At 46.2% G+C, this 16,477-nt stretch overlaps 1 protein-coding gene across 1 annotated transcript in view; it reads right to left on the reverse strand.

Moving 5' to 3' along the window:
* The window catches only part of myo1g (myosin IG), a 54,415-nt gene that overhangs the window by 6,237 nt on the left and 31,701 nt on the right, over positions 1 to 16,477 (reverse strand). The window contains exon 21 of the mRNA XM_056298297.1: positions 12,648 to 12,805. Within this exon, the coding sequence (XP_056154272.1) occupies positions 12,648 to 12,805 (158 nt within the window). The remainder of the gene's footprint in view (positions 1 to 12,647; positions 12,806 to 16,477) is intronic.

Genomic DNA, 16,477 nt, shown 5'->3' on the forward strand with positions numbered 1-16,477 from the left:
CGGCGCAACAGTAGGGGTAGTGTGGGCCGAGGCTATTCGAGAACTTGGGTAGTGGGCTGGGCAGTGGAGGGGTTGGGGGGGGGGGAGTTGTGGTGAGCATCATTACCAGACTGTCCACTGCAACTCGCAGTTAACACTGGCGTCATCGCTTTCGCCCTCATCACCACCCTCATCCGTTATAATTATCATCAACGTCATCTAAAAACAGTAGGCCTGCCGCTGCCAGCTGCACTCTACATCTTGAGTCTCCCCGGGGGATAGGGGCATTCTGGGAAAAAATGAAAATGAAAATATCTGGCAAATCAACTCAAGCAACAACAAGAAAAAAATGACTATACAAACTATAATAGTTTGTATAATACAAACTATAACACAAACTAATAATTGCACTGAAAAGAACTGCTTTTCCCCCATCACTGCATGAAGGAAATCGAGACCAGATCTCACTGGTCTCGAGTTCCTTTGTGCAGTGGATGATTGACAGGAAGAGGCAGCTCTCTAATATAAAACCAAATGCTTCTTAAATGAAAATCGTGGCGAATGGAATGGCAAGGTGCTAAGACAAAAGCTCGTGATGATTTACATTTTATTTGCATTTAATGTGGCACGACGGTGCAGTGGTTAGCATGGTCGCCTCACAGCAAGAAGGTCCTGGGTTCAAGCCCCAGGGTAGTCCAACCTTGGGGGGTCGTCCCAGGTCATCTTCTGTGTGGCGTTTGCATGTTCTCCCTGTGTCTGCGTGGGTTTCCTCCGGGTGCTCCTGTTTCCTCCCACAGTCCAAAGACATGCAGGTCAGGTGAATCGGCCATACTAAATTGTCCCTAGGTGTGTGTGTGTGTGTGTGTGTGTGTGTGTGTGTGTGTGCGTGCGTGCGTGCGTGCGTGCGTGCGTGCGTGCGCGCGCGCGCGCGCGCGTGCGCCCTGGGATGGACTGGCAGCCTGTCTCCCCGCCTTCTCCCCACTGACTGCTGGGATAGGCTCCAGGAACCCTGCAACCCTGAGTAGGATAAAGGGCTTGGATAACGGATGGATGGATGCATTTGATTCCTATGCAACGATACTTTATTTTATAATTAAATTGATGAGTAACAGCTTCATATTAAAAGTTACACTGCATTTAATTCCCATGAAATTATATTTTAACTAAAAAGTAAATGTATTTATTTGATCAATTTCAACTAATTTTCATAACATCCACCCCTCATAGGTATGGCTTTGCATGCCAACCCAAAATTTCTGGAATAACACAAGTACTACCATCTCCCAAGTCCTGAGTCACAGCACTCCACTTTCCCCTTCCCTCTGCCTCTTAGGAGCCACCACACCCATCAGTCATCTACACAAATACCACAACACCATACTCATAACCTTGACCATTGCACACAAAAAAGACAAAATTGCTAAACTGGAAATACAGATACAGAATAACAACATCACAATGGCTCAATTTGTTGACACAACATCTCAATGGAACAAATCACTGCTCATCTCATCTTCAGCCGCTTTTCCAGGTCGGGTCGCGGTGGCAGCAAGCTAAGTAGGGCACTCCAGACGTCCCTCTCCCCAGGAACGCCCTCCAGCTCCTCCTGGGGGATCCCAAGGCATTCCCAGGCCAGATTGGACATGTAGTCCCTCCAGCGAGTTCTGGGTCTACCCCGGGGTCTCCTCCTAGTTGGCCATGCCTGGTAAACCTCCAAAGGAAGGCGCCCAGGAGGCATCCTAATCAGATGCCCGAACCATCTCAACTGGCTCCTTTCGATGCGAAGGGGCAGCGGCTCTACTCCGAGCTCCCTCTGGATGTCCGAGCTCCTCACTCTATCTCTAAGGCTGAGCCCAGACACCCTACAGAGGAAACTCATTTCAGCCGCTTGTATCCGCGATCTCACCCTTTTGGTCACTACCCAAAGCTCATGACCATAGGTGAGGGTTGGAACGAAGATTGACTGGTAAATTGAGAGCTTTGCCTTCCGGCTCAGCTCCTTCACCACAACGGTCCGGTACAACGTCCCCATTACAATCCACCTGTCAATCTCCTGCTCCATCCTACCCTCACTCGTGAACAAGACCCCGAGATACTTGAACTCCTTCACTTGGGGCAGCAACTCATCCCCAACCTGGAGGGAGCGACCCACCATTTTCCAGTAGAGAACCATGGCCTCAGACTTGGAGGTGCTGACTCTCATCCCAGCCATTTCACACTCAGCTGCAAACCCCCCCCCCCAGTGCGCGCTGGAGGTTGTGTTCTGATGAGGCCAACAAAACCACATCATCTGCAAAGAGCAGAGATGCAATTCTGAGGTTCCCAAAATGGACACACACCTCACCTTGGCTGCGCCTTGAGATCCTGTCCATGAATATCACAAACAGAAGCGGTGTCTGGGAACAGAATTTGTTTGTTTGTTTTTAAATATACACTTTGTCTTTATTCTGGAGTGGCAATACCTTGCCTTTAAATTGAATAAAAAAGAAAAAATGAAAACGAGTTGTATATCGGCAGCACAGTGGCACAATGGTTAGCACTGTCGCCTCACAGCAAGAAGGTCCTGAGTTTGAACCCTGGGGTTGTCAAACCTTGGGGGTCATCCCAGGTCATCCTCTGTGTGGCATTTGCATGTATTCCCTGTGGCTGCAGTGGGTTTTCTCTGGGTGCTCGGTTCCCCCCCCCCCCCCCATCAAAAAGACATGCATGTTAGGGGTTTATATTCCTGTCTGTGCCCATGACCGAGGCAATGGAAAGAAGTCAAGTCGAACTGGAGTTGGTCCCCGGGCACTGCACAGCGGCTACCCACTGCTCCTAGCTACACAGCTTGGATGGGTTAAATGCAGAGTGTAATTTCCCCACAGGGATAAATTGCTTATCTCAAAACCAAAAAATCAAAATAAAATATTGTAACAATAGAAGAAGTCAGTGTAAGTTGAGCAATTATGGAGAGAAACTGTGGAAACTGCAGAACTGTACGCCATTTTATTTGCCACAGGTCTATCACACTCCGTAGCCCTGATCTTGTGTAAGTGGACACGTCTTTAATCATAAACGTGCACCATTAAGCGCAGAGTAATTGCATTGGCTTAATTCATTTCCTTGGCACTGATTAATTCTAGAGACTATCTGGACATCGCAGAGATAAGAGAGAATCAGCTTAACATGCTCAAACGCACAAAGGAAGCTTAATGCGTTATAAATTGATTGTCAACATGAGAGATGGTCTTACACCATCAGTGGCTTTCATGGACCAGGGGAATCAGTCGACAGGTTCAGGGAAATGGAGCTAGCTGTAGAGCTGGTCTTTTTTTTTTTTTTTGTCCACAAATCTACAGCTGGAAGACCATGAAAGCCATGGCTAGTCCTACAACATGCACAAACACGCTAACATTTTATTATCAATATATTTCCTTTAAGTAGACATAAGCCATGTTTCCATCTTTGAATATCAAGCAAATGTTTAAAAAGTTGAAAAAAATGAAATTACAAATCAGGAGTGTTTCAAGATGTTTCGGGACATGTCATTTTTGCAGAGGTGTAAAAACCCGGTCCAGAAAATAAAAACCCTAACCATGTCTTTACTCCATCCACGTATTAAACCAGCCGATTTGGGAAACTAGTCAGTGCAATCTGATGGTTTAGTACATGGATGGAGTAAAGACACAGTTAGGGTTTTTACTTTCTGGACCGGGTTTTTACACCTCTGCATTTTTGGGGGATATTTTGAGGTTTCCGATCAGCTTTTCTTGTTTAAGAGTAGCATTTTGTAGGAAAATAACTTGATGTAAATGCTGCTATGTACATGAGAGCAGCCAGCATTTTTTAACATAAACACCGGCCTGGGCGTACTTGTTAGGTGCAAAGCGCCTCATGAACCTTGATTCTAACTCAGTCGCTCATAAACTTAAACCTACTCTCACATTTGGCTGTACAATCTATGTGGATTCGGGGAGGAGGGGAGGGGGTTGCGACCCCTCAAAAAAAAAAATTTGCGAGCGCATCTAAAAACTTATGCTGTTGTCAAAAACAATGAAAATGTTGTGTTTCTTTTTTTATTAACATTATAGTCCCATTGGTAATAAAATTGGCAAACCTCTTATTGTCTCTTAAACTGGGATCAGACTAAGTGATATTTTTGTCTTTCACGATGGCCACCATGTCAGATTAGGCAATCATAGTGTCATAAACTCTTGCCGTGTCTTGGTCGGGAGACTGGCAACACTACAAGTTTGACCCCGACCAACCATCGTACGCTGTCTTTTACAATTTTGCTCAGGTTCATAGGTCGTCGGAGAGGAGGGTCAAGAAATTGTCAATCGTGGCTACAGAACCGCTTTGTGTGACGCTGGCGGTCTTGTGCTCCGAAACAAAAAAGAAAAGAAAGAAAAAATGATTGTGGATGCTGTTGCAGCTAGTGCTACTGGGGAATGCTAACTTAGCATAGCTGAGCCGGCTACTCTATGGGTTACTTCCCACCAGCATTTAGCAATTTAGCAACATTTTCCTCAGTTTTGTCATTCTGCCTGACAGCAGCATCGACAGTGATCCTGTATCGGTCTGTTCACAAATAAGTCACACATTAGTTTTGTTTCACAGCTACGACACTGTGTGTCCTTGTTTTCAAGTTGATGGCCAGGCAGCCTGGGGCCTTGAATACTGCATGGCTACAGTGAGAAGTGATTATCTGGAGGTATGGCACATTTGCTGAGGAACCCATTTGTTGTTCTCTGAAGTCAATTCAGTGAGTCACTGACATGCCTGCTGAAGGCGTCCACAAAGACGTCGTTTGATTCTGGAACACTTTTGAGATCAATAGCAGATTCTGTGTGTGCACTCAGGAGGCCGTGAGGAGCTTCAGCTCCTAACAAAGACAGTCCCCGAGAAGTAAAGGATGAGCGGGGCTGTGTAGTCAGTGTCTCTGTGAAATTTGTCCCGCCAGGGCCAAGCTCCTTTATGTGAACTTGTGAAACCATTCTCACTGTGAAAAGAGATGACAGGGTGGTTTACTTCTCTTCTCCTTTCTCATTTACACATCCCCTTCTCCGACAACTTTCTCCAATACACTTGTGCAACACGCGTTTATCTTTCACTCATATGCACAATGCAGTCCTGTGGTGTTACAGAACTTCCTGTAGTCATTTACACGTATGCCTACTCGACCACATTTTTGTTCCTTTGTAAAAAGCGAAAGATTTGGGAAATATATTTAAGTAAACATGAAAATCTAAAATAAGTGTATGTAAAATTTCCATTTTGCATCATATTTTCCAAGCAAATACCACTGGGAGAGACGGAGAGACGCACATAACAAAAGAGGGGCACAAAGTTAGCAAAAGGGGGGCGCACGGGGGGGGGCACTGCTGTTGTTTTGGCAAGCATGGCCGGAGCCATGACAGAGACAGGTACATTAAGGACAGTCACTGAGGGAGCGAGAGAGAGAGAGGGAGAGCGAGAGAGAGAGGAGAGGAGAGGATGAAAAAAGTGAGGGAGGCTATTTCAGGCAAGGCTTTACACGACCTACAAAGCTAACTGAGTTTAGAAGAGAGAGGGGGGCCATTAGTCGAGACCTACAGCCGCTGACTGTACATGGACTTTCACATCTAACAGTGTTAAACTGAAAGTAGGGCTGGGCGATATGGTGATATTATAACGGCATCGTGATATAAGACTAGATATAGTCTGGGATTTTGGATATCGTAATATTGTGATATGGTATAAGTGTTGTGTTTTTCTGGTTTAAAAGGCTGCATTACAGCAAAAGGACGACATTTTCTGAACTTGTTAGACTGTTGCTTTCTTCTATCTTCTTGATCATCTCTTGAATGTAAATATCTTGTGAAAGCACCAATAGTCGTCCCTACAACAGCGTCATAATGTCGATATCGAGGTACTGGATCCAAGATTTCGTGATATTTGATTTTATCCATATCGCCCAGCCCTAACAAAGTCAACACAATGTGTCACAACAATGTGTGTCACAACAATCACAACAATGTCACAGCAATGTGTGTGGTTTGTGTGTGTGTGTATGTGTGTGTGTGTGTGTAGTGGGATGACCAAGAGGGGAGGAGGTGAAATGTGTGCGACAAGCAAAGAAGGTCTTCGTTCATTAAAGCCACATCAACAGACCTCTCTCATAGGCTTTGAGGTTAATGAAATCACTCTCTGTGTTTCCTACACTAGAAAGGGAGGGGTGACCCAGAAGATTGCTATTAATGCTACACTGGTCCCTGGTCTTTCCATATTCATAAAGGAAAGTGCTGATTTAAAGAAGAACTCAGCAAACGCATGGAAGGTAGGAGGGGGGAGGGATGGAGAGATAGAGAAAAATGAAAGCAAACGCAGGGGAATGGAAGCCAATTGAGGGGAAAGGATAGAGGAGGAGAAAGGTAAAAGAAAAAGAAGAGGAAATATGGAGTAAAATTTTTTTTTTTAAATCATTGGGGTTGCAAGAAAGTTCTCTTACTGAATATATAATCCCCTAAAACATACAAAGTGTTTCCAAGTTAGTGTTGGGAGCTTGTAATTTCACAAAAGTAGTTAATGGCGTAGATGTAACATAATGTAGTAGGGGCGGGACGGTGGCGCAGTGGTTAGCGTGGTCGCCTCACAGCAAGAAGGTCCTGGGTTCGAGCTCTGAGGTAGTCCAACCTTGGGGGTCATCCCAGGTCGTCCTCTGTGAGAAGTTTCCATGTTCTCCCTGTGTCTGCATGGGTTTTCTCCGGGGGCTCCGGTTTCTTCCCACAATCCAAAGACAGGTAGGTCAGGTGAATCGGCCATATAAATTGTCTCTAGGTGTGTGTGTGTGTGTGTGCGTGCGTGCGTGCGTGCGTGCGTGTGGGCGGGCCATGTGATGGCCTGACGGCCTGTCAGGGGTGTCTCCCCGCCTGCTGCCCAATTACTGCTGGGATAGGCTCCAGCATCTCGCGACCCCAATTGGGATAAGTGGCTAGGATAATGGATGGCTGGATAATGTAGTTGTGTTGCAATGAAGTTAGAATGAAATGCAGCACCAACCTGCAACCAGTGATAAATAAATTTGAAAATCAAAAAAAAAATTAGACATGTAGGTCTGCATGACTGAGTTGATTTTTGAATATTTCAAGACCCTTGAAAGTGAATTCAAGACTAGATTAGATGTTCACTTATTTATCTAAAGCCTTAAATTTAAGTTATAGATGCCTAGAGAATCGGAGGATTTGCACACACCCCGAATTACGTTCTCAAAGCCAACAAGAATCAAGAGGAAGCTGCCACCCACTTCCGCTTAAACTATCCCATTGGCATTCAAATTTGTTGTATTATCCCAAGAGGAGTCTTGGGTGGCAATCAATGAGACTGTAAAATTCCCCAAACTACCTTTAATGTGCCGTGTGGAATCGCCTCCAATCTTTAAAAGGCTGGGGTGGATCATAGCCTAAATCCTGCCTTTAGCCCAGTCATACTCTCCCAGCTGTCCCAGCAGATGGCCCGTGAGTCTGTTACCCCTCCTTCTTACTCAATAAACACACACACACACACACACACACACACAGACACACACAACCCATTTGTGCTGACAGTTAAGGCCCAGGTGACAGGAAGAGAGCTGGAGAGACAGACATGAGGATGAAGGGAAGAGGGGGTGTGTACAGGAAAGAGAGGCAGACGAAAGGGAACGCGAGTCGCGGAATTTGCTCTGCGGAGGGAACCCACAGACGAATGCGAGATGACAACGTACTAGACAGCCTGTCTGCGCTGTCTGCACCGGGTGATGGCGAGCAACTTTGAAGTCAGGTTTACCTTGCGCTGCTCATACGGCTGTCGCTGACCTAGTTTTGCACGACTCTCTGGGCCGCCAGCACTTTCACCACGCTCTCTCTCGCTCTCTCTCTCTCGCTCTCAAGTATAAGCACTCAAAGGCTCACAGATCCCTGCCTAGCGTTTGAATTTGGGTCGCTGGAGAGAGTCAAAAAGATAGAAGGGTAAAAAAAGAAAAGCCAATCGCTCCATTGATTCAATCATCCCCTGAGTATTCCATTAACCTTCATGTGAAAAATCCAAATGACTTCTGAATGACTCGCGGTCCTGGAACTCATTTGCTGACTGATGGAAGGGAAAAAAGGGGTGTGTCTGTGTGTACATGCTTCTGTGTGTGTGGGGGGGGGGGGGGTGAAGGACCTGGTGTCATTGTGGGGAGGGCAATGCAATACACACACACACACACACACACACACACACACACACACACACACACTATGGAGTACCATTCGGGAAATATGTCATTTAAATTGTGAGAATATGCATTGATTTGATACATATAAACATATAAACCATTAAGACAATATATAGGTTATATATATATATGTCAGCAATCCTACACATAAACATCCGTCCATCCACTTTCCGAACCGCTTATCCTGCTCTCGGGGATGCTGGAGCGTATCCCAGCAGTTATTGGGCGGCAGGCGGGGACACACCCTGGACAGGCTGGCAGACTATCACACAGGGCTGACACACACACACACACACACACACACACACACACACACAAACACACACAAACCTAGGGACAATTTAGTATAGCCAATTCACCTGACCTACATGTCTTTGGACTGTGGGAGGAAACCCACGCAGACACGGGGAAAACATGCAAACTCCACATAGGATGACCCGGAATGACCCCCAAGGTTGGACTACCCCAGGGCTCGAACCCAGGACTTTTTTGCTGTGAGGCAACTGCGCTATCCACTGTGCCATCGTGCCGCCCCTGCTTTAACCAAGTATTGTGAATTTACAAACGTTTGTGTCTAAGAGGACAATAAAAAATGAAGACATAAATATATATACATAAACACATAAATCAATATTACAACAGTAAACATATCATATCTAACAAACCTATGTATAAACAAATAATCCAATATATATGTAAGCAAACTGATGAATATTCACATATATATGTGAATATCTATATTCATCTATCCATCCATTATTCAAACCACTTATCCTTACTCAGGGTCGCGGGAATATATGAATGTTTATAAATTGATATATTAGTCAGCCAGCTAATACAGAAAAACTGGTACATGTGCCAGCAAATCAATGTATAGGTTACAGGACCAATATATGACAGCAAACCAATGTATACAAACCAATATACAAGTCAACAACCTAATCCTCCCTCTCCACCACAAGCTGATCTGTGGTGAGCATTCTGGCACAAAATGGCTGCCGTACACCCCCCAGGTGGGTGCTGCACATTGGTGGTGGTTGAGGTGAGTTTCCCCCCTTCAATGTGAAGCGCTTTGGGTGTCTAGAAAAGCGCTATAGAAATGTAATCCACATATATATATATATATATATATATATATAGTCAGTATATATACCAGTCGGCCATATAGTTTAACATCACATTGATTTATATTCGTCTAATTCAAATGATATTTTTCCAGAATGGCACCCCATAGTGAGTGTGCATGTATTGCCCTTCCCACAATGCCACCAGATCCTTCAACCCCCCCCCCCAACACACACACACAGCCCTGCAAAAGGTTCACACACACTTCCCACACTACACATTTATGCAGCTCACTACTGACTTTGTCTCCTAAGTTTCCTTTTGTCCTTTTGATGAGTGGCCTGTAGGGGTCATGACCTTTGCATTCACCCCAGATGGTGGCACAAAGACAGGCAGAGGCCGACAGAGGCAGACGAAGTATCAGACTGAGCAGGCTCTGTCAAAGGCTGTCTCTCCTCTGTGACACCCGCCGCCTGCCAGGGCCAGGCAGCTGCTGCAGGGCCCCTGGTGACACGGCCCACATCCCCCAATCCAAACCCAGACCACAAGTCCCACACACACACACACACACACACACACACACACACACACACATACTCTCACAAGATCCACAAAAGCCTCACCAGGGATTCAGGATCAACTAACCAATACTGGCCTTTTGGAAATGCACACAGATCGACGGGAACACACGCCCTGCCGTCTGCCTGGACGCTGAGCCCTGCCCTCCCCCCATGTGGCCAAACCACCCGTTATTGAAATAAATGACAGCAAACAAGAAATGCCATTGCATTTATGTGGATGAACTCACAGACCCTTTTAAAGTTCTTAGCCGCTCGTAATGTCGGACACAGAATGTAACTGCACACTACTAACTGTTGTCAGGCAGCTTTTACTCATGACATCAGCTGCAAGAAGTCTTGGAATTAGTACATGAACTTCAATTGTAGACTGAGTGCATGTTTATTGTAATTCAGTCAGTGTGGTCCTCCTGAGTGGATTTAGGGGATTTAAGACTTAGGAAACCAATCAATTTAGACCAGGGGTTGCCTCACTAAGGAACACACACACACACACACACACACACACACACACACACACACACACACACACACACACACACACACACACACACACACACAAGCATATATACATACTCACACAAATACAACGTCCGACACGTGTGTAAACAGACAAAGGAACTCACACATTTGGGTGACCTGAGAAATTCAAGAAGTCATGAATTACAAGCAGTTGTCCCGAAAATTCGACTAAACCCGAGTTTTGATTAGTTATAGCCTAATAAAACATTAAATACTGATCGTTGTGAAACATTATTTTGGTGTTGCCCACAGATGGGCACTGTTATGGCCGTAGCCTATATGAATTATGGCTGTTGTAGTTTGTTTTTTTTAGCCATGTACAGTAGTGCCACGACCTGATAAATAACTACGCATAGCGGCGACGCATAGCAAGTTGTATTCACAAGGACAGGGACAGTGACGCTGCAGGCACAGGCACCACAACAATGACAAAAATAAATAAAATAAAACTAGTAACAGATAATGATTGACACACTGTTACATACAAAACAATCATTGTGTTTCTTTTTCCTAATGACAGACAGTTGACCTCATGTTGATGAACAAAATAACAAATATTAGAGTTGATTTTTGACTTTCAAGATTTTTACTGTTGCTGTTCGTTGAAAGTGAATATAACGTACTGGAAGCCACGCCCGCCACGGCCATGTGAACACGCCCACTGCCAATTGGTCACGCCCACTGCGGCCACGTGACCGCGTCCGCCCACCCCTCCACCCCCCAACTCCCCTGCCCCTAATTTCACCCATTCCCATCTGGTCACCTATATCACACGTAAACATGCAACAGTACATTCAACACACATAACCAAAATAGTCTGCTGTGTGTGAACACTTGTGAGTTATGCCACTTGAATCTGTCTGGCAGAGATGCATGTTGGGAATCAGACTCATAAACAGTGATGACAAATCACTCATTCCTACATGGCAGTGATAAATGTCTCTGTGACTGATTCAATTCGGCGCCTTTTGTCACAGCAGGATGCAAGAATGGACAACTATGACGTTGATGTGTGCCAAGAACCCTATCTACACAACTGTTATGCCAAACTGAGCAAAACATGTTTCAGCCACGTGATCCCCGCTTGTCTTCATCCAGCGTTGTGAGAAATAATCTCCTGCAGTGTTAACGAATTATGCCACCAAGAGCCGAGCCACAGAATTTCATCATTACCAAACTCTTGCGTGCACCAACTGATTCTCATTATTTCATCCCTGTTTTTTTTCCCCCTTTGGATTTCCCTCCCCTTTTTCTCCCAGTTGTACTTGGCCAATTACCCCACTCTTCCAAGCCGTCCCAGTCTCACTCCACCCCCTCTGCCGATCCGGGGAGGGCTGCAGACTACCACATGCCTCCTTCAATACATGTGGATTCGCCAGCCGCTTCTTTTCACCTGACAGTGAGGAGTTTCACCAGGGGGACGTAGCACATGGGAGGATCATGCTATTCCCCCCAGTCCCCCCTCCCCCCCAAACAGGTGCCCAGCCCGACCAGAGGAGGCGCTAGTGCGGCGAACAGCACACGTGCCCAAATCCGGCTTCCCACCCGCAGACATGGCCAATTGTGTCTGTAGGGATGCCTGACCAAGCCGGAGGTAACACGGGGAATCCCCGTGTTGGTAGGTAACGGAATAGACCGCTGCGCCACCCGGACGCCCAACCCCTCTCTGGTTGAATGTATGCTTATTAAGCGAAATAAGAATGAAAACCTTGATACTCATGGAAAACCTTTATACTCATGGCCCTCCACAGCACATGATAAGATACTAATTGTGTGATAAATGAGATGGCCAAGGAGATCTGATGATTGAAAGTGAGATTGTCAACACTGTTCGCCTCGCAACATTACGCTCTCTACAAAGATCAGCACAGGCCACATGTTTCACCATTACAGGATCAGTGAATGTGGGACCCCTACATTTTTCAGGTTCACTGTGACACCTACATAGGAGCACATCTTTAACTGTCTTGATACCTCACTTTTAATGCGTCCTTATTTCAATAAAGTCTCTTAAATGTGCTAATTCTGTTTTTATGGTCAATGGGCATCAACAGAGCCTGCAGCTAGTTGACTGTGTACTGATTTGTAAAATTGTGAAGAGCACTTCTATACCGGTGGAAATAGAAATATTAATAGCATTCTTTTTATCTGCTACTCTGAGACTTGGATTAGATAAATCCAGCCCACTGATTTCTCATCACACACGGAGGAATAACACACAAAGTAAGATGGTCTGCTAGGTCAGAAGTTGTCTTTTTCATCGGTAACAATGGGGCGCCACTGACCGTGTGAAGTAGTCGACCAGATTCCCCACCAGCTCGCCCACACGGTCCTGGTTGGAGTTCAGCTCTCCTCTCTGGAGGCAAAGGAGGATGTCATCCTGGGAGGATGTGTGTAGCGCCACCATCTGGTCGATCCCGCTGGTCACGCTCAGCCCTGTCAACTATAAAAAACACAAAGCGTACAGCCACAAATTAAGTCACTATCTTGAGAACAGACAACCATGAATATAGCAATAATGCCCGTGAGAACGTTTATTTACCATGACCATGGGAACAGTGATGGTAAAATAGGTGCTGGATCACCATATCATGGACTGGACTGAAGAAATCATATTATGTCTTTCATACTGTGACCACAAATGAATTTCTACTATCTGAAATGTTTTCGCCAATGTTGTGTACATGCATAACAGTATAGAAAACATGAGGAAATAATTTCCTACTAACTCACTGTTTAACTGACTGGTTAGCCATGCAAAATTTGCATAGCAAGGAATAAATCTTTGGCCACTTAGACCATTTTTTTCTGAAACTAAAATTATATGACATGGTGGCATAGCACAGAAACGACAGCATGACTGGTGCAGACAGAGAGGCGTAACCACCATACTTATGTACAGTGCATTCAATAAGTGTCAACCTGATACAGTATGGCAAAGCATATCCTGGATAAAAAAGCAGGCTAGCAGTGACGTTAACGGATTATTTCTGTCTTGAACATGTGGGGTGAGAGTAATTCTGCCCACAGTGCACGTGTGTGTCGGGATAATGAGGAGGGTCATGGGTTGTGTGACCCAGTTGGGACTTTCATAGAGATTTAGTGTGGTTGAAAGTGAGAGAGTGAGAAAAAAAGGAGTCTGAAAAAGAGAGAGAGAGAGAAAGAGTGAGAGTGTGTGTGTGTGTGTGTGTGTGTGTGTGTGTGTGTGTGCGTGTGTGTGAAATAGAGACAGGGGAAGAGAGGGAAAGTGTGAGAAAAAGGGAAGCGAAGCCGTGAACGAGTGAAGAAATAAGTAGGGTATGTATAGGGGGGCAGACTGAAAGAGAGAGGAAAAAACAGAGAGAGAGAGAGAAACAGTGCAAAACCAGTGGAGTGAGTGAGAGGGAAATGAGGTACGACATATATTGCAGAAGGATGAGAAAGGGAACGGGAGAGAGAGTGGACGTGGAGGTACTTAAGCCTCTTACAACTGACGGGGATGAGCCCCCAGCAGACGCAGGTTAATCCAGAGGGGCCTGCATCAGCCGTCCTTGTGCTGTGAAGGCTTGATTCTGGGACAACCTGTGCTTTAAGGCTAGGGAACACTGCTGAGGCCGAAGTTATTCACTTCCTGCCATAAAGGACGACGCCATGACAGCCACATTAATCCTGGAGTACTCCACAAAAATAATATGCTATCACAAAATATACTCGGCTAAATGAAGGAGTAGCACACCAGCTTCACTAATGATGTAGCGTTTTGCTGCAGGGGTACACGGCATTATTAGAGTCAAGCCAAAGTTGACCCTCTTCATTCCAGGAAGTGTTAAAACACAATAATATGGGGGCATCCATGTAGCGTAGTGTTCTATTCCGTTGCCTACCAACATGGAGCTCACTGGTTCGAATCCCTGTGTTACCTCCGGTTTGATCAGGCATCCCTACAGACACAATTGGCCGTGTCTGCAGGTGGGAGGACAGATGTGGGTATGTGTCCTGGCCGCTGCACTAGCGCGTCCTCTGGTCAGACAGGGTGCCTGTTCGGGGGGTAGGGGGAACTGGGGGGATAGCGTGATCCTCCCATGCGCTACATCCCCTGGTGAAACTCTTCACTGTCAGGTGAAAAGAAGGGGCTAGTGACTGCTAATGTATCGGAGGAGGTATGTGGCAGGTAGTCTGCAGCCCTCCCCTGATCGGCAGAGGGGGTGGGGCAGCTATCAGGACGGCTCAAAAGAGTGGGGTAATTGTCTGGATACAATTGGGGAAAATGAAACAAAACACATGAAAATAAAACCACAATAATGTTTGAGGGATCATCATAAGCATCATGATTAAAGAAGACCTGGGAACGTTCAAGAGGTTTTTTTTTCCCGTTGGCCAGTGAACAAAGATTGGCCGTTGGCCCTCTTGGTCAAACAGCTTGTGCACACTTATGTTCATTTGTCATAGAGTGACACAGATAATATGTGAAGAGAGGGAAGTTCTTCTGTTTGAATAACGGTGCTTAATGATATCAGCTATCTTCAGCCTTTCTATCGCGGCTTGACGACGGTTTTTAAATCTGGTTTGTTTGGGTTCCATCTGTAGCGCTATTCCTGGACACCTAGATGTACAATCTCATTAGTGTGTGTAATGTACATTTAATTAGTCTTTTCTCAAATCTGTATTTGAAGAACATCATATTTCACACATCATGTCGCTAACCAAAGCATACTGCATGTACAGGTAGACATCTCGCTCACAAACGCAGAATCTAGGGCGTCCCGGTAACGGTCTATTCCGTTGCCTACCAACACGGGGATTGCCGGTTCGAATCCCTGTGTTACCTCCAGCTTGATCAGGCGTCCCTACAGACACAATTCGCCGTGTCTGTGGGTGGGGAGCAGGATGTGGGTATGTGTCCTGGTCGCTGCACTAGCACCTCCTCTGGTCGGTTGGGGCGCCTGTTCGGGGGAGATGGGGGGCTGGGGGGAATAGCGTGATCCTCCCACGCGCTACGTCCCCCCTGGTGAAACTCCTCACTGTCAGGTGAAAAGAAGCGGCTGGCAACTCCACATGTATTGATGGAGGCATGTGATAGTCTGCAGCCCTCCATGCTGGAGCCTATCCCAACAGTCATTGGACGGGAGGCAGGGAGACACCCTGGACAGGCCGCCAGTCCATCACAGGGCCAACACACACACACATTCACACCTAGGTACAATTTAGTACGGCCACTTCACCTGACCTACACGTCTTTGGACTGTGGGAGGAAACTGGAGCACCCGGAGAAAACCCACGCAGACACGAGGAGAACATGCAAACTCCACACAGGGGATGACCCGGGACGACGCCCAAGGTTGGACTACCCCGGCGCTCGAACCCAGAACCTTCTTGCTGTGAGGCGACCACACTAACCACTGCACCACCGTGCTGCCCCTGCTTTAACCAAGTATTATGAATTTAAAAATGTTTGTGTCTAAGAGGACAATACAAAATGAAGACATAAATGCGACAACTGACAACTCGGGCTGAAAACACACCAGTTTGAACGTACGTATATATCTGTGGTAAAAGAATGTACTGCTGTGCAAAACAGAGGAAAATACTTATTTGTGAATTTGCAGAATGTGTGACAATACTTGACAGGGCATTAGAGGTGTTGTAAAGTATACGGCTCACTCAACCATTAGACTGCAGCCAGTCGTCTACTCTCTCTCACCCCAGTGGGGTCCCTGATCCAATTTCTCAGATCAGTGCATCAAATGGGGTAGGTCTGTCTCAGACTAAAGAACCCGATGCAGAGCCAGACAATCCCTGTCTCACTCACTCACTCACACACACACACACACACACACACACACACACACACACACACACACACACACACACACACACACACACACACACACACACACACACAAACACACACACACACACACACCTCTGCTGTGCAGCACCAAGTTGCACTTTACTACCCCACTCCTTGACCGGGACTGGGGGATGTAGATCAGACAACTCACATTTTACCCCTATGGCCTAGTCTAACTCCCTCTTCTTGCTTCCTCTGTCTTGCCCCTTAATTTCTGCCTCAAAACCTGTCTCCTCACCTGTCCCCAACCCACCTCCCACCCTCTTTCTCCAGAGCGTTGTCATC

Source organism: Lampris incognitus, chromosome 18, assembly GCF_029633865.1.
Source record: "Lampris incognitus isolate fLamInc1 chromosome 18, fLamInc1.hap2, whole genome shotgun sequence".
NCBI classification, from domain to species: Eukaryota; Metazoa; Chordata; class Actinopteri; order Lampriformes; family Lampridae; genus Lampris; species Lampris incognitus.